This window comes from Arvicanthis niloticus, chromosome 3, assembly GCF_011762505.2.
Source record: "Arvicanthis niloticus isolate mArvNil1 chromosome 3, mArvNil1.pat.X, whole genome shotgun sequence".
Lineage (NCBI taxonomy): Eukaryota > Metazoa > Chordata > Mammalia > Rodentia > Muridae > Arvicanthis > Arvicanthis niloticus.
This window is the reverse complement of record NC_047660.1, coordinates 137,121,658-137,144,543: the sequence shown is the minus strand read 5'-3', so window position 1 is coordinate 137,144,543 and position 22,886 is coordinate 137,121,658. Positions and strand designations below refer to the sequence as shown.

General features: G+C 53.6%; 1 protein-coding gene across 7 annotated transcripts in view; it reads left to right on the top strand.

Annotated features, from left to right (window-relative positions):
• The window catches only part of Dpp9 (dipeptidyl peptidase 9), a 54,660-nt gene extending 33,176 nt beyond the window's left edge, over window positions 1-21,484 (top strand). For 2 of the 7 annotated variants that reach the window (XM_076931995.1, XM_076931992.1), the window contains exons 4-22: window positions 414-526; window positions 1,409-1,582; window positions 1,657-1,825; window positions 1,978-2,100; window positions 3,001-3,129; window positions 4,594-4,655; window positions 7,364-7,464; window positions 8,376-8,553; window positions 8,675-8,837; window positions 11,959-12,038; window positions 13,101-13,253; window positions 13,546-13,681; window positions 16,827-16,972; window positions 17,266-17,412; window positions 17,911-18,063; window positions 18,198-18,316; window positions 18,580-18,744; window positions 19,754-19,865; window positions 20,705-21,028. In XM_076931995.1, coding sequence (XP_076788110.1) covers window positions 414-526; window positions 1,409-1,582; window positions 1,657-1,825; window positions 1,978-2,100; window positions 3,001-3,129; window positions 4,594-4,655; window positions 7,364-7,464; window positions 8,376-8,553; window positions 8,675-8,837; window positions 11,959-12,038; window positions 13,101-13,253; window positions 13,546-13,681; window positions 16,827-16,972; window positions 17,266-17,412; window positions 17,911-18,063; window positions 18,198-18,316; window positions 18,580-18,744; window positions 19,754-19,865; window positions 20,705-20,797 — 2,516 coding nt within the window. In that variant the 3' untranslated portion in view covers window positions 20,798-21,028. Of the gene's footprint in view, window positions 1-413; window positions 527-1,408; window positions 1,583-1,656; window positions 1,826-1,977; window positions 2,101-3,000; window positions 3,130-4,593; window positions 4,656-7,363; window positions 7,465-8,375; window positions 8,554-8,674; window positions 8,838-11,958; window positions 12,039-13,100; window positions 13,254-13,545; window positions 13,682-16,826; window positions 16,973-17,265; window positions 17,413-17,910; window positions 18,064-18,197; window positions 18,317-18,579; window positions 18,745-19,753; window positions 19,866-20,704 lie in introns of those variants that run through there. The other 5 variants (XM_076931993.1, XM_034498101.2, XM_034498100.2 and 2 more) reach the window with 5 other exon arrangements.
• Window positions 21,485-22,886: the final 1,402 nt, after the last annotated feature.

Below are 22,886 nucleotides of genomic sequence, written 5' to 3'. Positions count from 1 at the left end.
TTGTCCTCAGTCTTTGCCAGTGTCTCTCATACAGAGGAACCTTCTAGAGCCACCCCTGACCGCAGGAGGGCTGACTCCCAGAGGCTGCTCCAGCCACTGGGCCCTAGGTCTCGGGGTGGGAGAGCCTACCACAGAAGTGACCAAGCAGCAGGGCTGGAGTGACAGCTCGGGGTAAAGTGCAGGCTGTACATAGGTGAGGACCTGCATTCAGATCCCAACGTCTGTGTCAGGAAAGATGTAGGTGGATTTCTGTAGGTTCAAGACAGAGAGAAAGAGGGAGAGGGAGAGAGAGGGGTACCTGATGGCCTCTAAGTGCACACAGTGATGACACTCTGACTAGAGAGAGGGAGCCATGGCCTGATGACCTCTCAGGTAGGGCCCCCAAACTCGAACCTTCTCTGACTTCTCCCCAGGAATGCCCTATGGCAGCCGTGAGAACTCCCTCCTCTACTCTGAGATCCCCAAGAAGGTGCGGAAGGAAGCCCTGCTGCTGCTGTCCTGGAAGCAGATGCTGGACCACTTCCAGGTGAGCCGTCCGTGCCACACCTGGCTTCTGGGAACAGCTCTGACTGGGGCACTTATCAGGCCCACTTCTCTCTCCTGTTTACACCTTCAAATGAAGGGTGATTCATAGACCTGGCTAATGATTAATATGACTGCCAAGAGGTGCCAAGTGAAGGGGACACCCTGGTGTGACAGTACTCTGGCTGTAAACATTGCACAAGACTGCAGCTTGGTGGCAAGCCTCGCCCAGCATGTGCCAAGGCCCTGGGGTCTCTCCGAGGGAAAAATAATACCATCACAGTGGCATCCCCGAGTCTCTCCCATCTTGCCCACTTGCTCCCATTTTGATTGCTCCTGGGTAGCCTTCTGTACAGCGTGCTAGGACTGGACCCTGGGCTTTCACATTTTGCCTCCATACCCCAGCTCTGAGCTGGATCCAAGCCCAGTCCTGAGACTTACTGCATGGAGCATTCGGTTGGCACACAGGAAGCCCGAGGTTCCATGCCATCGCTCCAGGCAGTGTTGTGCCAGCCCAGCACTTGAGGTGGAGACAGGATGATTGGGAGATCAGAATTATCCTCTGCTAAGTAGCGAATTCCAGGCTAGCCTGGACCACATAAGACCCTGTCTCAAACAAAGAGACTCGTCCCATGTCCTGGTGATTCTGTCCAGATAGCTTACCCACTGGGATTCCACCCACCCCACCCTAGTGGGGATCCAGGGCAGGTGATTAGCGGAACCTTGGGCATGTTCTGTACAGCTGTGGGTTTGGAAGGGTGTGAATGGGGTTGGGATGTCCCCGCAGGTTCTCAGGATGGGGATGTGGGGACATCACAAGCTCCTAGACATTATAAGATGCTCTGTGTCACAGTGGGGAATCTGAGAGAGTCCCCTGTGTCCCCAGGCCACACCCCACCACGGTGTCTACTCACGAGAGGAGGAGCTGCTGCGGGAACGCAAACGCCTGGGCGTCTTCGGCATCACCTCCTACGACTTCCACAGCGAGAGCGGCCTCTTCCTCTTCCAGGCCAACAACAGCCTGTTCCACTGCAGGGATGGTGGCAAGAATGGCTTCATGGTGAGACACGACCTGTGTCCTGGGGTGGGGATGTGAGGCCGGCACCTTGACTGTCCCAACCTCCCTGTCCCCAGGTGTCCCCGATGAAGCCACTGGAGATCAAGACCCAGTGTTCTGGGCCACGCATGGACCCCAAGATCTGCCCTGCAGACCCCGCCTTCTTTTCCTTCATCAACAACAGTGACTTGTGGGTGGCAAACATGGAGACTGGGGAGGAACGGCGGCTCACCTTCTGTCACCAGGGTGAGGCCGGGCATGAACAGGGATGGGGTGGCAGTCTGCCTGGTCATGTCATCATGTTTTGAAGATAGCTGTTGTAGCCATGTATGGCATTTAGCTCGTAAGTTCCTGACTCCTAGAGGCTGTGTGTCACTCACAGTGTGCCCTTTTCCCAGGTTCAGCCAGTGTCCTGGACAATCCCAGGTCAGCAGGCGTGGCCACCTTTGTCATTCAAGAGGAGTTTGACCGCTTCACTGGGTGCTGGTGGTGTCCCACGGCCTCTTGGGAAGGTAGGGAAGGTAGGGAGTCCACTTCTCAGTACTGTACTCCAGTCTAAGGACTCAACACCTCCCCAAATTACAACACTTAGGGACCCATTAAATACCCATGTCAGGGTCTCCCCAGGACAGGAAGAAGACAAAGACCTTGCCTCACCTGGGCCTGCCATTCATATAAATCATTAAATTACTGGAGAAAAGAGAACACTGGGTAAGCCATAGGCAGCAGAAGCACATCCCCAGCCCTTCACTGGAAAAGTCTAAGGCAGGGGCTCCACCCATGACCATGCTCCCAGGTACTCACTGCGAGATTCTAGGTGGAGACTCCACCCCTGACCACACCCTCAGCCACTCACTGGGGGTTCTAGGCAAGGCTTCACTTCTTGATCACACCCTCAGCCCTTCACTGGGGGATTCTAGGCAGGGGCTCCACCTCTGAGCCACACTGAGGCATTCTAGGCTGGGCTCCACTTCTGACCAGCCCTTCACTGGGCTGTACCATGCCCCCAGCCCCTTACTGTGGTGTTTGTACTCACAGAACATGTGAGTGTGTGTGTGTTCAGGTTATCACGACAAAATCTCCCTGACTGAGTGGCAGAGATAGCAGAGGTGCATGACCCCACACTGGCCTCTGGTTCTGAGGTGTAGTCTGACAGACGTGGCTTTTCCTAAGGTGCACTCCTCATGTCCTCTACTGTCCCTTGGTATTGTGTCCTGGTCCTTTGAATACTCCTGTCATACTGGCCCAGGGTCTCCCCTTGACCTTATTGTGCTGTTTTTCCCTCACAGGAACCGCACAGGGGCAGGGCCTCATCTAGAGCTTGAGAGGATGGTTTCAGGGACCAGCCTGACCCCTCTGAGGCTCAGAGCCCCTGCGTGTTGTTGGTAAGCAGCCTGACTCTTTTCCTTGTGCTCCACTAGGCTCCGAAGGCCTCAAGACACTGCGCATCCTGTATGAGGAAGTGGACGAGTCTGAGGTAGAGGTCATTCATGTGCCCTCCCCTGCCCTGGAGGAGAGGAAGACAGATTCCTACCGCTACCCCAGGACAGGTGGGCATTCGTGGAGAGACTGCCTGCTGCTCTGAGGTCTCTACTTCACAGCTAGTGCAGTTCTGCTCTTGGGGGTCCCCTCCACCTGGTTTTATTGGGTCCCATGTTCCTAGAACTCAAAGGCCCCAGATCTCTAGGTAGGTCCAGAAAAGTGAGTCTTCCAACCACCAAATGGCACATCTTTGCACATCTCCACACCAGGAAAGCCACAGACAAGCAGGCTGAGTTAATGGGAGATTCTGCAGTACCTGCCATCTCAGTACTCGGAGGCTAAGGCAGGAGGCTCATGAGTTCAGGCCAGCCTAGGCTGCATAGTGAACACCTGTCAAAATAAAACCCCACAAACCAAGTAGAGGGATGAAGGGGACTGGCCCTCCTGGCTGAACCCTGTTTCTTTGATGTCTCAAGGCCTTAGAAGCCTTGAGCCAGCAGTAACCTCTGGCAGCCCTGCTTCCTGCAGACCTAAGGAGTCAATGGCTTGGGACAGAGCCCCGGGCTCCGTCCGCAGCACCACAAACTGGGTGTGGTGGGGGCATGCCTGTCATTGTAGCAAGAAGAGTGTCAGGAGGATCGGGAGTTCAAGGTCAGCCTCTGCTTTGTAGAAAGTTCCAGGTCTGCCTGGGCTACATGAGATCCTATCTCTAAAAACAAACAAACAAACAAACAAACCAAATAAAAATACCAGACTAGCCGGGCGGTGGTGGCGCACGCCTTTAATCCCAGCACTTGGGAGGCAGAGGCAGGCGGATTTCTGAGTTCGAGGCCAGCCTGGTCTACAGAGTGAGTTCCAGGACAGCCAGGACTACACAGAGAAACCCTGTCTCGAAAAAGCCAAAAAAAAAAAAAAAAAAAAAAAAAATACCAGACTGCCATTGCAGACACACAGTGAGCCTTCCGAGACACTCTGTAGGACCTAGGCTCTCTACAGGACATCTGTGGGAATGGTCCACATTTAGCCTATGATTAACAATGTGGAAAGTAAGACTCAGATGTCCCATGGTGCCCTGTGCTGGGGCCTGAGCCATCTTCCAGATAACTCCCAGGGTTTGTTTCCAGCTCTCTAAGGAAACATTTCCAGCTACATCCCACCTTTTAGAAGTGTGGACTATCCCAGCCTGTGGCCACTGCCTCCCAAGGGCTGGGCCTGGCTGCATGTGATGATACGTCCTGTTCCTGTCCCCACCTCCTTGGTTGCACAAAGACAGGGCTGTGTTCCTTATGTGTTGTTATTGGTCCTATTCCAGCTCTTGTCATAACCTGGCCTGTGCTCCCAGGTGACAAAGTAACATATCTTATATCCCCTGTTAGGAATGTGGTCCGGGCCCTTGGTCAGATTATCCTTGTCCTGAAGACTGTGTCATGCCCAAGAGAAGCTGTGCCACCTCCCACAGGTGCAGTCACACGGTCCCTGGCCATGGCAGCCTCTGACAGCCTGGCACTCACCTTCTCCCTTCCCCTCCACAGGCAGCAAGAATCCCAAGATTGCCCTGAAGCTGGCTGAGATCCAGACGGACCATCAGGGCAAAGTAAGAGCCCAGCATGTGGGGAAGCTTGCACAAGGAGTGAGAGGGGCTGTGTGCAGCTAGCCCCCTCTCTGTCATGTGCGTGGTGCAGCCAATTGGCCTTACCTGTCTCTTATGGTGGCCACAAGCCCAGAACACTGGGGCACATTGGCAGTGTGCCCGTCTCCAGGTTGCCTCATGTTGGGCCGGGCATTGTTCTAGATCTTTTTCTGTCTCCTCCTTTTACATTGCTCACTTAGAGGCAACTCAGCAAGGCCAACTTGGCCCCTGATAAGAGGTCTCTAGTGAGTGCATCCACCTGCCTCCGTAGGCCCATCCACTGCTCTGATCCCTCAGGGGACCAAAAGTGTGTGACACTGAAAGTCACTGAGGCAGCTCCTGGGTCCGTGGCGATGTGGTGCTTGCCTTTGGGGACACCAGGCAGCATTTTGTGCAGCTTCAGGAGTGTGGTCCCCAGGGATTTAGTTCTTTTTTTTTTTTTTTTTTTAATTTTTTTTTAGTTTTTTTTTTTTTTTCAAGATTTATTTATTTTATGTATATGAGTACACTGTAGCTGTCTTCAGACACACCAGAAGAAAGCATCAGATCCCATCACAGGTGGTTGTGAACCACCATGTGGTTGCTGGGAATTGAACTCAGGACCTCTGGAAGAGCAGTCAGTGCTCTTAACCGCTGAGCCATCTCTCCAGCCTCTGGGATTTAGTTCCTAGGTTAATATACCGTGTGTGTGAAGTCCAGAGAACAGCTTGTGGGGGTCAGCTTTCTCCCTCCACCGTGTGGGTTCTAGCAGTCACACTAGACCTCAGGACTCAGGTCATCACACTTGGTGACAGGGTCCTTTCCTGTGGAGCTGCTCCACTGCCCCCTAGCAAGTTTTTGCAAAAACTTTGATAACATCCAGAACAGTATCAGATTGACTCCATATCTTTGTTGGGTTTTTGTTTTTTGGGGGTTTTTTTGTTTTTGTTTTTGTTTTTTTTTTGGTTTTTGGTTTTCGAGACAGGGTTTCTCTTATGTAGCCCTGGCTGTCCTGGAACTCACTCTGTAGACCAGGCTGGCCTCGAACTCAGAAATCCGCCTGCCTCTGCCTCCCAAGTACTGGAATTAGTTTTTTTGTTTTTAAAAGATGTATTTATTTATTTTTATGTAAATACACTGTCACTGCCTTCAATCACACCAGAAGAAGGCACAAGATCCATGACAGATGGTTGTGAGCCACCATGTGGTTGCTGGGAATTGAACTCAAGACCTTTGGAAGAACAGTCGGTGCTCTTAACCACTGAGCCACCTCTCCAGCCCCCCCCCCAAGTGCTGGGATTAAAGGCATATGTCACCACTGCCCGGCTTCATATGTTTGCTATTTGCACTAAAAATTAAAATTTATGTATATTAGGTCCTCACTCAGCAAGACCTTTGTATAATCTTCAGAACATTCCAGCATTACCAGTGATATGGAGATCACTACCAAGCTGTGGGGTTTTTTTTTTTTTTTTTGGTTTGTTTGTTTGTTTTGCTTTGTTTTGTTTTTGGTGGGGGGTTAGGGGTGGCAGGGGAGTTCAAGGTTTTTTTTTCCTTTTTAAAAAAAAATGTATATGAGTGCAGTGCCCATAGAGGCCAGAAGAGGGCGTTGGAGGCCTTGGACTGAAGTTACAGGACGACATGAGCTACCCTGTGGGTGCTGGGAACTGAACTTGGGCCTGTAAATGCAGCAAGGGCTCAGTCACTGTTCCGTCTCAGCCACACCCAAGCTTCCCTGACACACAGGCTCCTGAGCTGTGTGTGGGCTGCAGCAGCTGAACAGCTGTGGGCTGGTGACCTCGCCGGGGTTGCCACACATGACCTTGCCTCCCTTTCTCCCCATCATCTGCCTGCTCAGCTTGCCCAAGATCCCTTGATTCTCCAGGGGTGACTCAGGCCAGAAACAGGTGCTTCTAGAACCATTTGTGTGTGCCAGGGAGTGCAGTGTGCTGTTGTGGTGTCATTCCCACCCCCACCCCCAAGGAGCTGTCACCACAGCAGAAAGACACAGGTTAGTGGCTCTACAGCAGTGGTGCTGTCTGCAGCCATACAGATGGGTGCTGGTAGGGCTGGCTCCCTCCCAGGGCTGGACAGGGTCTGTCCCAAGAGCTCAGCTGACCACTTATCCTGAGGTTCTAGTGGATACCATGAGAAGAGAGGAGGGGAGGGGAGGGGAGAGAGGAGAGAGGCTGTCTGTCTGTCTCATTGCATCTCTCCCTTGTGTGATATAACATGTTAGATTAGGATCCTCAATCCAGTGTGACTTCCACCTTACCTCCTATACCTCAGAAAGCTGCCTGCTGTCCTCCCTCCCGTCCTTCTTCCCTCCCTTCCTTTAAGATTTTTATTTATTTTGATTTTTTTTTTTTTTGAGACAAAGTCTTTATTTGAGCCCTGGAACTCATTATGTAGACGAGGCTGACCTCGAACTCACAGATGGTCCTGCCTCTGCTTCCCCAATGCTGAGATTAAAGGCATGAAACACCACACCTGGCTATTTATTTTAGTGTGTGATTGTCCACATGCACGCACCATGTACTGCAGTGCTCAGGAGGGCCAGAAGAGGGTGGCAGAGCTCCTGAAACTCATTCCCAACCTGTTAGACACCATAGGGGTGCTGTGCATCTACCCGGCAGCAGGCTGGAGATCTGTGGGGCTGTGCTGATGTGCATGACATGGTCCTGTTTCTCTAGATCGTGTCAAGCTGCGAGAAGGAACTGGTGCAGCCATTCAGCTCCCTTTTCCCCAAAGTGGAGTACATTGCCCGGGCTGGCTGGACACGGGATGGCCGATAGTAAGTGTCTTGGGAATGGGCAAATACCTGGAGGCTTGGTATTTGGGGCCCCATAGGGCTCAGTGTCTTGCAGCCATGACTTTTTTCCCTCAGGGTCCCCTCCCAGCCTCCTAGCTGGGAGGAGACAAAGTGGGAGACTCAGGTTTCAGGTCAGTCTGACCAAAGTCCCGAGGGTGGGGCAATCCCAGGTACCCCAGGATAGAAGGAAACACTAGGCCACAGGCAGGATGATGCGACACCTCTGAGTCCTTGGGGTCCAAGTTCTCCACAGTTGGGACAGAATGCAGAGACAAACAGCCTTCCTCACCATTTCCTCCTCATCTTTCCTCTTGCTGTGTAACCCAGGCTTACCTAGAACTTGCTTTGTAGCCAAGGATATCCCTGAACTCCTAATCCTTTTGCCTCTACCTTCCTACTCCCGGGATGACAGGTGCACGGCCATGTCAAAACTATTTCAAAATAAAAACTTTAAAAGGCTTAGGTACAGAGCCATGGTGTAGCTTTACATGAGACCTCATGACCATGCTCAGTACCAGAATAGAACAGAATAGAGTAGAATAGTGTCCATTTTGTTAATGTTGAATGTGATGGCACACACCTGTCATTTCAACACTGAAATGGAGGCAAGGAAGGTCAAGAGTTCAAAGCTATCCTCAGCCATAAAAGATCCTACCTTTAAAAGCAAAAACCGAAAAAACAAAACCCATCTGTCCCATTTGAGAATGCTGTCCCGGGCCTAAGTCATGTGGATTATTGTCACTAGAGCTTCATTTAATATTTCCTGCAATAGTTAGGCCTCCTCCATACTCTGGTTGGCCTTGGGCTGATTCCAGCAAGGCTGGCCCCTGTGTCCCCCCTGTGTCCCTGTCAACAACTGAGGCCTCCTGCTGCCTCCTCTCTTGTTCTTCTAGTGCCTGGGCCATGTTCTTGGACCGTCCCCAACAACGGCTCCAGCTTGTCCTCCTGCCCCCTGCCCTCTTCATCCCGGCCCTTGAGAGTGAGGCCCAGCGGCAAGCGGCTGCCAGAGCCATCCCCAAGAATGTGCAGCCCTTCATCATTTACGAAGAAGTCACCAATGTCTGGATTAACGTAAGTGGGAGTGTCAGGATGCCCCAATGTCCCCACATCCAGGTCCCCAGTGTGACACTGGGTTGGGCTCAGGGGCTTGCTCACTTGCAGAGTTCTCTGACCCAGTCATCTGTCCCCACAGGTCCACGACATCTTCCACCCATTCCCTCAGGCTGAGGGTCAGCAGGACTTTTGTTTCCTCCGTGCCAACGAGTGCAAGACTGGCTTTTGCCACCTGTACAGGGTCACTGTGGACCTTAAGACTAACGACTATGACTGGACAGAACCCCTCACCCCTACAGAAGGTGAGCAGAGCCTCAGTCACATATGAGGCTGGGGTGGGGAGGAAGGAGAGGCGCACCCTGACCCACCCCGCCCTTGTGCCCTTGGTAGCCATCAGCTACATGTTTGTTGATTGGCTAGGTGGGGTTTCCTAAAGCCTGTGCAGCAGGGCCCTTGCTATGGAATGGAAGGAAGGAAAGGAAGAAAGAAGGAAGGAAGAAGGACGTGATTTTTTAGGGATGGAGGAGGAGAAACTTGATTGTAGATAGCGGGGAGAGCATGGCCAGAGGGAGGCACATCTGGGAGAGTCCAGGATAAACATGACCAGACTGGGCTAGGTCGTGTGAGGATGGGAGGGGGGGTACAAGAGAGGAACCATTAAACCAAGAGGGGCAGCCTGGGCCAAGAGACTGGCATAGCCAAAATGGCTAAGTTATACTGAGGCCAGAGGAATGACAGGGGGTGGGGTGTAGCCTTCAGAAGAGGCAGGGTGTGCTGGCCGAGGGGTCTGAAACAAGTAGTGAGCTGGGATGGTGGGCAAACTTTCCAGCATCTACTTTAATGGGTACCTCAGTTAGCCCTCCCACACACACCTGGGTTTGAGACCTAATAGCTGCCACCAGGGCATTAGAGTTTGGCCCCTGTGTCCCACTGTGTGTCACCTGCATTTAGTTTCATCTTGTTCTTTTCTTGGTGTGCGGCTCACTTCTGTTTGCCCGTTGGCTCTGTTTGTGTCCCAGCCTCAGCCGTATATATGGCTTCAGAGCTTCAAATACTCTGGGCCTTGGCCAAAGCAGTTGGCTCCAGGAGCCATGGTGAGGATGTCTGAGAAGGAACGTGGTATGACCCCAGTCTCCCACAGCTGAGACTAGAGGGTCAAGTAATAAAGCAAGGGCAATGAGAGATGGTGTCTCTGGCCCTGGGGGGACACAGAGAAAGTCAAGTGGCAAAGAGAATGAGGACATGGTATCTGCATGGGCTGCAAACAGGACTCAGGCCTGGGCTGTGACCAGGAAGGAAGCAGGAAGTGGTTGGTTCTCCATCAGTGTGAAGTAACTATTTGGGTTTCTGTGGGGATCAGGGCAAGGAGCATCAGATCAGGCTACAATCAAAGCCCGAGCTGTCCAGTGGGGTAGGCACATAGTACTGAGGATGACTTGGATCCAGTCGGGGGCTCAGAGGATGTCAGGCTCATCAAAGAGGAGATCAAAGTACGTTTTGGAGTCAGTGGCTTGAGGTGGTAGATGGTGCTTCTAGGAGACAATTCATGGCTCCTGGCATGATGGCAGGTGACACCCCCCCCCCAGGGGCTGGGGGCACTGCTAGGCTGTCCTAGGTCTCAGCCTGTGCAATGGAGCTGTGTCCTGTACCTCAGAGCCTTTGCACAGACCCAGCCTCCATAGGCTACATTGAGAGAGCAGCATTCCCGCGTTACCTGCTGCATGCTAGCAGCTCCCTAAGTTGTGACAGCTACACATGTCCTCAGATAATGCTCAAGCCTTCCTTGAAGACAGGTCATCTTCAGTAAGCACCACAGTTAAGAAATGCCACATGGTGCCACAGCAGGCTGTGGCAGCCGTGGGCTCAGGCCACAGAGTGACTGGCATGGCATCTCTGAGGGCCTGGTGCAACCTCACGTCCTGGCTACTTGGCACCGAGTGACTCAAGGTGCTGACCAGGGCTCTGTCTCCATGTCCCTCCTGGCATTGACTCTGTGTACCCTGCTGGGGCGCCACCACTGAACTCAGGGAGCTTTTGCCTAGAAACTTGCCTTCAGCTCATGGTTGCCGAGCATGAGACCCCAATGCTGGGGTGTCTAGCCCCATGGGTTTGCTCAGGCTCCATCATGTACCTCCTGGCATAATGTGATGGCAGCTGAGGGTCTGAGCAAGTGAAACCTGAGAAAAAGGAAGGGAGATTCAGAAGGGCTAGCGTGGGCTGGGGCTGAGTTGGTACAGTGTCCTCCTGACACACAGGAAGGCCTGGGCTTCATCCACAGCACCGCAGAAGCCATGTGAGCTGGCTTGTTTGTCATTATAACATGCCAGAGAGTCCAGACTTCTAGGTCATCCTCAGCTACTTAGTGAGCTTGAGGCCAGCCTGGGCTACATGAAACCCTGTCTAAAATCGGGAGAAGGGGAGGCAAGGGCCAGGGGTGGAGATATGGCTCAGCTGTTAGCACACTGGCTGCTCTTGCAGAGGTTCAGTGCCCAGCACTCACAAGGCGGCACACAGCTGTCTGTACTTCTAGTCCCTGGGGTTCTATGCCTTCTTCTGGCCTCTGCAGGCACCTCATGCACTGAGTGCACACCTGAAGTAAACTAAAAGTGAAGACTAGCTGGGGAGGCTGGGGAGGCTGGGGAGGCTGGCACGATGGGGAAGAGGCAGCTTTGGGAGGACACACAAGAAGATGGGGTGTGTCTAGGAGGTCTGTGGCTATGATGACAGCCAACAAGTGGGCCACTGAGACCCTGTGCTCTTGAGAAGCACAGTAGCAGCTTACTGTGTGGGTGGGGCCTGTGAGTGCAGTGCCTGGGCAGTGGTAGATCTGTTAACCCACAAGAACACCACAGGACAGCCACTTGTCACCCCAGGCCACCCAGTTCACACCGGATGTGGCCTAGCAAATGCCTGGTTTCTGTCTAGTTGGGCCTCAGAAGCAGGCCCAGACCTGTTAACCTAGCAGGCCTCCAGGAAACAGAACCTGGTTCTATTTGTGGGTGTTAGGTTTGCTCTTGAGACAGGGTCTCACTATGTAGCTACTGGTCCAGAACTCAGAGATCCTCCTGCCTCTTTCTCCTGAGTGTTGGGAGTGTGGCGTGCCCACTCCTGCCTAGTCGCCTAAAGAAAGCCTGGTTCTGGTTCTGGTGGCCCAGGATGATCTATTGAGAAGTGACCAGTTGTCACATGCCATACCTGCTGTAAGTTAGAAAGGCCACTTTCTGGCTGTTCTCTGGGAGTGCTGGGTTGCCCTCACTAGGAGGGACAGGCCCCACTGGCCCCTGAACCTCCTAGACAGGTCCTCACCTGGTTGCCCCTTAGGCCAGACTGATCACCCAGCCATGAGGAGGCTTCCTTTGGCTTCAGTCGACTGAGCCTGTCCCCTTCCTGTGTCCCTCACCTCTCTGCTCTCCTTTCTCACAGATGAGTTTAAGTGCCCCATCAAGGAGGAGGTCGCCCTGACCAGTGGCGAGTGGGAGGTCTTGTCGAGGCATGGCTCCAAGGTACCCCATTGTCCCCAGCCCCTTCAGCAGGCCAGGCTGTGCACTTGCTGGCCTCTGCCTTTCCTGCTGTTCTGCCTCCTCCCCTCCCCCATTCCCACATGGGCCCCAGGACATACTTCCTCAGCAGAGAGGTGCACATGGGAGGCCTGGCTCACCCTCAGTGTTGCCCAGGTCCCTGCAGTCCACTGTGTGACTGAATGCTGAATGGAAACCGGGCATCCACACACTTCTTCCCGAGAGCTCCCCACATGGTGGCCGCAGGTGTCCAGACACCTCACCCGGGGTCCTCCCAAGCAAAGAATCAGAGTTAAAGACTTTTAAATCTGCTTTGTGTATTTCTGAATTTTTTTTTTTTTTCATTTTTAAATTTTGCATTGCTGGGCGTGGAACCAGGGTCCTCGTGAGTGCTAGGCACTTTTCCACTGAGCTCTGCCCCAGCCACACGCACTGGGAAAGTGTGGCTTTGATCACCCATACTGGTGTGGCCACATCCGTACCTGTATTGCCATAGATAGGGCTTCCTCATGTGGCTTTGAACCTTTTACTCTAGAGCCGAGGGGAGAATGAGGCTGAATCATGTTCAAATTCTGCAAAGAGTAATGTGGATAGACCTATCATTCCAGGGGCCAAGGAGGGAAAACCTTCATATTTAGGCTAGCCTGGGCTACACAGCCAGACTCAGCCTCAGAATAAAACTGTTAGTTAGATATCTTTTTTTTTTTTTTTTTTTTCTATTGTTTCAGAAAAAGTTTCATATAGCTCAGGCTGGATTTGACCTCACTATGTAGCTGAGGGTGATCTTGAACTCCTGGTCCTCCCAAGTGCTAGGCTGAGGCGTGCTCCAGCATGTCTAGCTCATGTGGTGTTGGGGATGGAACCCAGGGCTTTGTGCATGCTGGGTATGCTTTCTCTCCCCTGGGTGTGTCCGTGGGACCTACAGTGTGGGCTGTCCTCATGCTCCACTCTCAGTCTGATGTGCTACAGGGCTGACGCTGGCCTGGGGATGGGAGGGAGGAAGTGTGGCTGAGGCACACTGGTCACAGAGGTCCCCAATGCCTGCAGATCTGGGTCAACGAGCAGACGAAGTTGGTGTACTTTCAAGGTACAAAGGACACGCCCTTGGAACATCACCTCTATGTGGTCAGCTACGAGTCAGCCGGCGAGATCGTGCGGCTCACCACGCTTGGCTTCTCCCATAGCTGCTCCATGAGTCAGGTGTGCATGCCCGCCCCAGCCTCCCAGGGCCGGAGAGAACCAAGGTGTGAGGAGGCTGATCCCTTGGATCCAGTGCACAGCCCTTCACCTCTTCACACAGTCTAGAAATCAGGCTGACACCTGTCCATTGAGGATGAGGCCTGGGTCTCTAGCCTGGGAATGGGCCTCACTGGGCAGGTTCATAATCGCCACAGGGTGTGGCAATGATCCACAGGTGGGTGGGGCTGTACGGTGTCTCTGGGGAAGGCAGAAGCCTGCTCCTGTACACTGAGTGCCACCCTGCGGCCAGCAGAACTTCGACATGTTCGTGAGTCACTACAGCAGTGTGAGCACGCCGCCCTGTGTGCATGTGTACAAGCTGAGCGGCCCTGATGACGACCCGCTGCACAAGCAACCACGCTTCTGGGCCAGCATGATGGAAGCAGCCAGTGAGTAGTGTGATCTCAGGGAGCTGGCCCTTCCACCAGCCAGGGGAAAGGGCAAGGCAGACAAACGGGCTCCCAGTGACAGGTGCACACGTGGGGAATAGTCATCTCAGGTAGAGGGGTTCCTGTGCCTCTCTTGACTCAGTGTGGCTGCCACCCTGGGGTAATTTCTGTGACGGTGCCTCTGAAACCAGATGTTTGGAAGTTGTAGGAGTTTTTTATGATTGTTGTTTGTTTTTGGTTTTTTTTGAGACAGGGTTTCTTTGTGTAGCCCTGGCTTTCCTGGAATTCACTCTGTAGACCAGGCTGGCCTCCACCTCAGAGATCTGCCTGCCTCTGCCTCTGGAGGACTAGGATTAAAGAAAGGCGTGTGCCACCACTGCCCTGTGGGAATTGTAATTTTGACAGGGAGCACAGGGTCAGTTACCAGAGGGGCCTCAGAAAAAGAAAACGTGTTCTGAGAAATCACCTGAGCCCGAGGTCCACTGAAACTCTGTGTGAAGAGCTTTGAGTTTCAGTTTCAGTACACAGGACTTGGAGGACTTGTTCATCCACTGTCCTGAGCATGCCTTGGAAAGACCTAGAAGAATGGCAGGGGCTCAGTGGTAGAATTCGGGCATATCAGAAGCCCCAACTCCATTCCTCGAACCCATGCATCTTAGTCAGTGTTCCATTGCTGTGAGGAGACGCCATAACCAAGGCACGTCTTACAGTTCTGAGGTTCAGTCCATTGTCATCATGGTGGGAAACACGGCAGCATCCAGGCAGGCATGGTGCTGGAGAAGGAGCTGAGAGTGCTACATCCATAGACAACAGGAGACTGTGAGCCACTGGGCACAGCTGAAGCATAGAAACCTCACAGTGACACACACACTTCCTCCAACAAGGCCACACCTCCTAATAGTGCCGGTCCTGTAGATCAAGCATTCAAACACATGAGTCTGTGGGGTCATAACCTGTTCAGACTACCACACTCCACTCCCGGGCCCCCATAGGCTTATAGCTATAACATGCAAAATGCATTTAGTCCAACCTCAAAGGTCCCCAGATCTGTCAGTCTCAACAATGTTAGATTCATGCACTCTCTTAACTAGAATCCCCTGTAAAATCAAAATAAAAAAGCAGGTCACTTCCTTCTAACATACAGTGGCACAGGATATACATCACCATTCCAAAATGTCGGGGTGGGAGCAGAGTGAGGAAATGCTGGGCCAACGCAAGGCTGAAAAACCTGGGAAACTCCGCACATGGCATCACCATGTCTGATGGCAAAGGCTGTGCGCTTTCCAGCTTTGTTGACTGCAGCACTCTCGTCTTTCTCTTAGGCTGGCCCCATACCCTGTTAGCAGGTCTCTTCAGCACATGTTCCACGGCTCTGGTGTCTCTGACCTCTTGGGGCCTCCAGAGCATTCCAGGCTTCTCCTTCGCAGTGTTACACAGCGGCCTCTCTGGGCCTCCAGACAAGGACACCCCTGCCACACACCTGGCTTCGGCAGCTTTCCTTAGTCACAAGGATTCCATAGCTCCTTTCTCTAACCTTGACTGAACCCAGAACCAGATGGCTGAAGCTGCCAAGTTTACTGTTTGCTGGGGCCGGAACATGGCATCCTTATTCAATGACATCTCCACCAGCTTCCTGTTGTCAGTGGCTCTAAGTCCTTCTCACACGGTGGGGGCCTTGCTGGGTAGGATCCTGGCCTGAGGTTACGGCTCACTTATTCCTTTTTAATATCTTTAATTTGTTTTTTCTTCTCCAACTGAAGATTTAGCTCAATTTCAACTTTTTGGTGCCCCGTTTCTCCTTTTGTGTTCCCCCTTGCCCAGCTTTCCTCCTCATGCAAACACTGTTCATGAGAGTGGACACTAGTAACCACACAGCAGAGTCTGTGTCAGGTCTCCTGAGATTTCCTCTGCCAACACAATCAATCTCAACTCTTCAAGGCAGACAGTTCAGACAAGGACAGGAGTGAACCACACGCTCAGCCAGAATGTCAGTAAGAGCAGCCTGTAGGCCACACGCTAACATTCTTCTCTGAATCCTCTTGCGCCAGGCCCACAGTTCAATCGCCCTCAGCACCACTGTCTTCTGTGTTCTACTAATATAACCACTTATCCCTGCTTAAAACACTCCAGTGCTTTCCTAATCCAAAGTCCGTAAATCCACATCCCTCCAACCAGAAGCATGGGCACAGCAACACCCCAGTCCCTGGTACCAAGCTATGTCTTGGGGATTTATTGCCATGAAAAGACATCATGACCACCTCAACAAGTTCAGATCTTCAACTCATCCTTTTTTAAAGGTTTATTTATTTAATGTATGTGAGTTCACTGTAGCTGTCTTCAGACACACCAGAAGAGGGCATCAGACCCCATTACAGATGGTTGTGAGCCACCATGTGGTTGTTGGGAATTGAACTCAGGACCTCTGGAAATGCAGGCAGTGCTCTTAACTGGCAGTGTTCTCTCCAGCCTGGTCCATTATCTTCATGGCAACAAGCATGGTGGTGTGCAGGCAGACAGGTGCTGGAGGAGCTGAGACTTCTAGATCTTGATCCACAGGCAGTAGAGGGAGACTGTGAACTACACTGTGGATAGCTTGAGTATAGGGGCCTCAAAGCCCACCCCGAGAATGACAGAGTTTCTCCAACAAGGCCTCACCACCTAATGGTGCCACTACCTGTCAAGTGTTTGTACACATGAGTCTATTGAGAGCCAAACCTTTTCAAACCACCACACCAAGTGTGGTCATCCCAGCCCTCAGGATGTGGAGGCAGGAGGATTATAAGTTTGGGTCTAAGCCAGTGTGGGCTATATAAAGAAATTGTGTCTTAGGAAAGTAAGGCCTTGGTCCTCCTGGGCAGGTGACCAGTGTTACTGTGCGCCATTTCTTGAGAAACAGCAGGGAAACCTAAGGGCAGCCATGGTTAGGGGTGTGCATTCTCTGAAGCCATCACTGGTCTCTACCACACTCCAGTTCCCCACAGTGGCCAGAACCCTGCGGTGGAGGAACCCTGGGTGGGGGTGGGCAAGTTCCTGGCCATAGGGATTGCTCAACCCCTGTGGTGCCCCCCATGCAGCTCCCCCAAGATCATCTTTTGGGCAGAAGCAGGTCCACGGGCCACTCCACACAGCGCTTTTGTTTTCTCAGGTTGCCCCCCGGACTATGTGCCCCCTGAGATCTTCCACTTTCACACCCGTGCAGACGTGCAGCTGTACGGCATGATCTACAAGCCACACACCCTGCAACCTGGGAGGAAGCACCCCACTGTGCTCTTTGTCTATGGGGGCCCACAGGTGGGTATACCCTGGCCCAGGCCTTTCCCCCCAGCACCCCTGCAGCTCTCACCGCCCACTCCCCAGCACCCTTGCAGCTCTCACTGCCTGCTCCCAGCACCCCTGCAGCTCTCACTGCCCATCCCCCAGCACCCCTGCAGCTCTCACTGCCCATCCCCCAGCACCCATGCAGCTCTCACTGCCTACCCCCCAGCACCCCTGCAGCTCTCACTGCCTACCCCCCAGCACCCCTGCAGCTCTCACTGCCCACCCCCCAGCACCTCTGCAGCTCTCACTGCCTGCCTTGCCTGCAGGTGCAGTTGGTGAACAACTCCTTTAAGGGCATCAAGTACCTGCGGCTAAACACACTGGCATCCTTGGGCTATGCTGTGGTGGTGATCGATGGTCGGGGCTCCTGTCAGCGGGGCCTGCACTTCGAGGGGGCCCTGAAAAATCAGATGGTGAGTCCCACTCCTGCAGTGTCCATTGAGAACAAGCGGGTCCAGGGAACACAGGTGCCTGCCACTCTTCCTAGCCCTGAGCGGGACAGGAGAGGATGGTAGCCCAAGCACAGCCTAACACTATGGAGCTGCCTCAGCCCAGGGAATTGAAGGGTATGACAGAAAAAGGGAACAGATAAGGTGGTGGGGACACTGGTATTTAGTGTGGTGGCTGGAACAATGGTGATGATGATGATGGTGGTGGTGGAGATGGTGATGATGGTGGTGATGGTGCTGATGATTGTTTTAATGGTGGTAGTAATGGTGACGGTGATGACAGGGCTGATGGGGACGGTGGTGGTGGTGCCAGCCCAGCTTTAGCTGGGCCATTCTGGGCAGATACTTCTAAACACTACTTGGAGTCTAAGAGGACAGGCTTCTTGCTAGCAACATGGCGACATGGTGTGGGATGCCGGTCATCCCCCAAGCGGAGGTCACAGGAGTGCTGGGTTTCCGCAGGGCCAGGTGGAGATTGAGGACCAGGTGGAAGGCTTGCAGTATGTGGCTGAGAAGTACGGCTTCATTGACATGAGCCGAGTCGCCATCCATGGCTGGTCCTACGGTGGCTTCCTCTCACTCATGGGGCTTATCCACAAGCCACAAGTATTCAAGGTGGGTCTCACCCCTGTGTAGCCACCTGCAGCCTGATGCCCACCCACCCTTAGCCCCTTGTGCCCACCCCAGACCCCCAACCCAGCGCAAGCACCTCGGCAGGGGCCTTGCCACCTGGCTATCTCTCCCCGCAGCCGCCCCACGAGGCCGAGTCCCCCTCCTCATTGCCTGCCACCACCGACCCCAGGATGGCATCCGCCAGCAGCTCTATGTGGGAGGCCAAGCCCGGGACCCCTCCCTCGGAGGGGCAGAGGTGGGGCATGCTGTGAGGAGCAGCAGGGGGACGCAGGCCCCGGGACTGGCAGGGCACTGTGGGGCGGCGGCCATGAGGAGGCGGAGGAGGCAGGAAGGTGGGACGGGCCCTCCCTCCACACCCTGCAGCTTAACGCCCACAGGGACGCGCCTGGGGGTCCCCTTCCAGCCACCACCCCCATGCATGAGCTTCCTAGCCCTCTGCTGAGGCCCACAATCTTGGCCAAGGCCAGACTCCACATCCGACGCCTCTCTCCCTGCCAGATCCATCCCCTGTGTCTTCCAGGTAGCCATTGCGGGTGCTCCTGTCACTGTGTGGATGGCCTATGACACAGGGTACACGGAACGATACATGGATGTCCCTGAAAACAATCAGCAAGGATACGAGGCGGGGTCTGTAGCCCTGCATGTGGAGAAGCTGCCCAATGAGTAAGCCACACCCACTCACCACCCGCCACGCCCTCCCGTCCTCCCTGCCAGCTGCCCTGCTGAGCTCAGGCTTCCAGGTGCCTGTTGGGGGTGTAGTGCACGATGTTGGGGATAGGTCCACAGCTGGCTGTCGCACCTCAGCTCCCACACAGCCCAGCAGCCCATGAACTCCTGTCCAGCCTTGATGATGTATCTGGACCTCGAAATCTCACACACGGCCACCTCTCAGATGAAAGTGTCAGTGGGGCGCAGGCCTCTCCACTAAGTGGAAATTCCCACTATTGCCTGCACCCCTGCAAGGCTCCTGCAGTCAGGCTCTCATGCACCAAGCTGAGGTGTGGAAGCAGAGGAGGGGCTGCCAGGGCCCAGGCATCACTACACTGGGATGGCTCTTTCTCTGCAGGGATTGAATGTTCTAGAACTAGAGAAGTAAGTAATGGGTTTACAACATTATGAAGCCACAAAAGCATCAAAGGCTGTCATTCACCTGAGCATTAGTGTATAAAGTTGAAATAAAATGGCTGGGCCTGGGCCCTGTGGTACAGTGTGTGCTCAGTATGCAGGGAGCCCTGGGCCCCATCCCAGCACTGTAGATCCCAGGCATGGCGGCGCATGGCCTGTCAGCCAAGGAGGCAGGAGGATCAGGAGTTCAGTGTCCCCCTTAGCTACATGGGCAGTTCAGAGGCAGCCTAGCTACATGAGACCTTGCCTCAAAGATAAATACCTAAGTAAGTAAATCTGAATTAAAAGAGAAAATTCACCTTCTCGGTTCCTCCTACCACCTTTGATATTCTGAGGGGCTGCAGTGGCTACTGGTTGGTGTGTAACACAAACAGTGTCAGTGGTGGTCATGGTGGGAACATGCTTGCAGAACATTCCACCATGCCAGAATGCCTGGGCATGGGCCTACTGTAGACATCTCTTTCCCTCTGCTTTGGTCCCGCCTGCTGCACTGGAGCTGGGGGATGACCCTGTCTCCCAGGGCCTCACCAGCCCCTGTCTCCTCCAGGCCTAACCGCCTGCTGATCCTCCACGGCTTCCTGGATGAAAACGTGCACTTTTTCCACACAAATTTCCTGGTGTCCCAGCTGATCCGAGCAGGGAAGCCATACCAGCTCCAGGTACGTGGTTTGGGGACCAAGGCAAAATCCCAGGCTCCCATCCTCTGTCCCCCAACTCCACGCTCCTATTGTCTGAGCTCCGAAGGGCTCTTCGTTCAGTCAGGTCTTTACTGACGAGCCTGTGCCAATGGTCCCCACATCCCAGATTGCTTCAGTGCTGGGAATACTGGTTCTCAGTGATTGCACCTCAGTGAGACCCCAGTTTTGATGAATCCACTTGGCCACAGGCATGGGACTGCCCCCCAATGATTAGAGACCCAAGAGGAGTTGCCTGAGGGAGGGGACATTTAAAGGTGCAGGAGTGAGTGAATTGGTGAGGACTGAGGCCCTAGGAGCCCCAGACCTGGGCACAGCTATGAGAGTGAGAGCCCTGAGATTTGGGGACCTGCTGGGCGGAGCCTTGTTGGCGAGGGGTGGAGCTTACTACAGGTCTTCAGCCCTGAGGAGGGGAGACATGTCAGTGTGTGGGTGGACTGTAGGGGAGATACCAGACAATCAGGGCAGTAGAGGGGCAGGGACCCTTCTCTGATAGAGGTGATGACTTTGCTTTCCTTAACTGTGAGAAGCTCAGGGACCTGAGGTTTGGGTGGGTTGGTGTCCTCAGACTTGTCTGGGGATGGATTTATGGCAGGCAAGGGTAGTGGGTTTTCGGCCTTCCCCACATCACAGGTGGCTGGCAGCTGTGGTCTGTGGAAGAGATCCACTCACCCTAGACCTGGTGACACAGTAACTCATGTCTCCAAGTCCTCGGCCATATGTGGCAAGCCATTAGTGCACCCGGTCCCAGGGGTGCGGTGGGGTTCCCAGCTGGCCTGACCACAGCCCTGCCTCTTCTGCAGATCTACCCAAATGAGAGACACAGCATTCGCTGCCGTGAGTCTGGAGAGCATTATGAGGTGACTTTGCTGCATTTCCTGCAAGAACACCTGTGACCTCAGACCTGCGTCCTTACACCACAGCTGCTTTTCTTGCGTTTTTGTAATCTTAATTTTTGAAGCTTCCAATTTGTTTGCTTGCTGCTGCTGCTGCTGCCTGGGGGCCAGGACACAGGCGGTGGCCCTCATGCCACCCTCATTGAGCTGGTGAGAAGCCGCCATTGTGCCCACGCTTCCACCAGGCTGCCATGGCCCCGACCTTGCAGCACCGTCCCCACACAGAAGCATGTGCTGCCCACCACCCCCGCAGTCATGTGTGTTTGGGTTGGGCATTTTAAATAATTATTTAAAAGACAGGAAGTAAGCGGTACCAAGTCATGAAACTGAAGGTACAGCACTGGGCAGATGGGGACCCCACACTCTCCCTACGCCCAGACTATGTGGAGCTGCCAAGCCTCCGTCTGGGCACCTTCTGCCCTGCCTGTCTGCTGCCCGGCTCCTCCTCACTTATCACCTCGGGGTGCCAGGGTCGGGAGTAGGACATGTCCTGACCTCAGGGTTATAGCCCTTCCCCACCGCCTCCTACAAGAGTTCCGGCATACAGAAGTAAAAAAGAAAGAGAACAAACAAACAACAACCAAACCAGAAACCACCTCTACATATTATGGAAAGAAAATATTTTTGTCAATTCTTATTCTTTTATAATTATGTGGTACGTAGACTCATTAAACAATTCCAAATGAAGACGGTGATGCTCCTTCTCAAGTGCTGTTGGCTGGAGGACCGAGGGACTGCGGGTTCTGTGGGCCCTGCGGTGCCAGGCTGGGGACTAAGGGCAGGTGATGGGAGGGTGGGGGTGGGGACAGTGCTCAGGTGTATAGGATAGCCCAGTGTGGGCTCCAGCCCAGCACTTGGGAGGCAGAATCAGGTGTATCTCTGTGAGTTTGATACCAGCCTTGTCTACAGAGGGGATTTCATGACAGCCAGGGCCACACAGAGAAACCCCGTCTTAAAAAAATCAATATTATAGAAAACAATTGTTAAAGATGAAAGACTTCCCTATAAGTAATCTCACGCAGGTCATCTGGTCTTTTCTGCCAGGTTCTGTCCCAACCTTGGGAAGCACAGAAACGGCCTCTGTGATTAGTGAAATAGCCCATTCCTTTTCATTCAAAAGGAGTGTGGGAAAGAGAAACGGGGCTCACGGGATGGCTCAGCAAGTTAAAGCGCTTGCTGCCGAGCCTGACAACCCAAGAGTGAGCTCCAAAAACCATTTGGGTTGGAGAAACTGGCCCTGCGAGCTGCCCTATGACCTCCACACGCTGAATAATGGAAAGGGACAGCTAACAGTGAAAGAAAAGGACGGGGAGTGACCGAAAGAGCAGACAGGCAGTGTCAGTGTCCGCTTGCACGGAAGCCCAGGGACAGCACAGCGCTGAGAGGAAGCCTCCTCAGCAGAGGTGATGGAGGTCTTAGGGGAAGGTATCCGCAGCGGGCCTTAGCTCAGGAGCCTCGGCTCTGCACCTTCTCTGCTTCCTCGTTGCTTTTCTTCTTGGCTTCTTCCGAGGAGAGAGACACCAGGCAGAAAAATTTTATTGGGGAGTCCAGGATGTGGAGTGATAAATCCAGAAACAGCTGCCCTCCTCTCCTGGGAGAGGACAGCTGGGAGCTAGACCAAGGGGCAGTGCCTGCATAGGATTTCTGAGAGGGGCGGAGCTTTTCAGGACAGAGATTTCCAGATTGAGGATTAGTGGAGTTTCAAGTGCTGAGCTTGGGGAAGGCTCAAGGATTGGGTTTTGTGGGGTTTTTGTTTGTTTTGGGGGGGGTGTATCTCATGGGACTGGTGGATTTTCCAGCTCAGCGATTGGTGGCTTTTTTTTCACTCCCTTTTCCCTGCATCAGACCCATGGATAAGTTCTGGATGGGAAGTCCTGGATGCAGCCAGCTTTTGCTGAGGCAACATCTCTGTGGGGCTACTGGGTCAGGGGGAGGCTGGAGAGATGAGCCACCCATGGACAGACCCTGTGAAGGCTGCAGGCTGAGATGTCAACGGTGCTGCCATTTTCGACAGCACTTGTGGGGGACACTTTACTGCAGCAGCCCATAGACTGGGGTGGGAAGGAGGACAGCAAAACAACACCTGCGG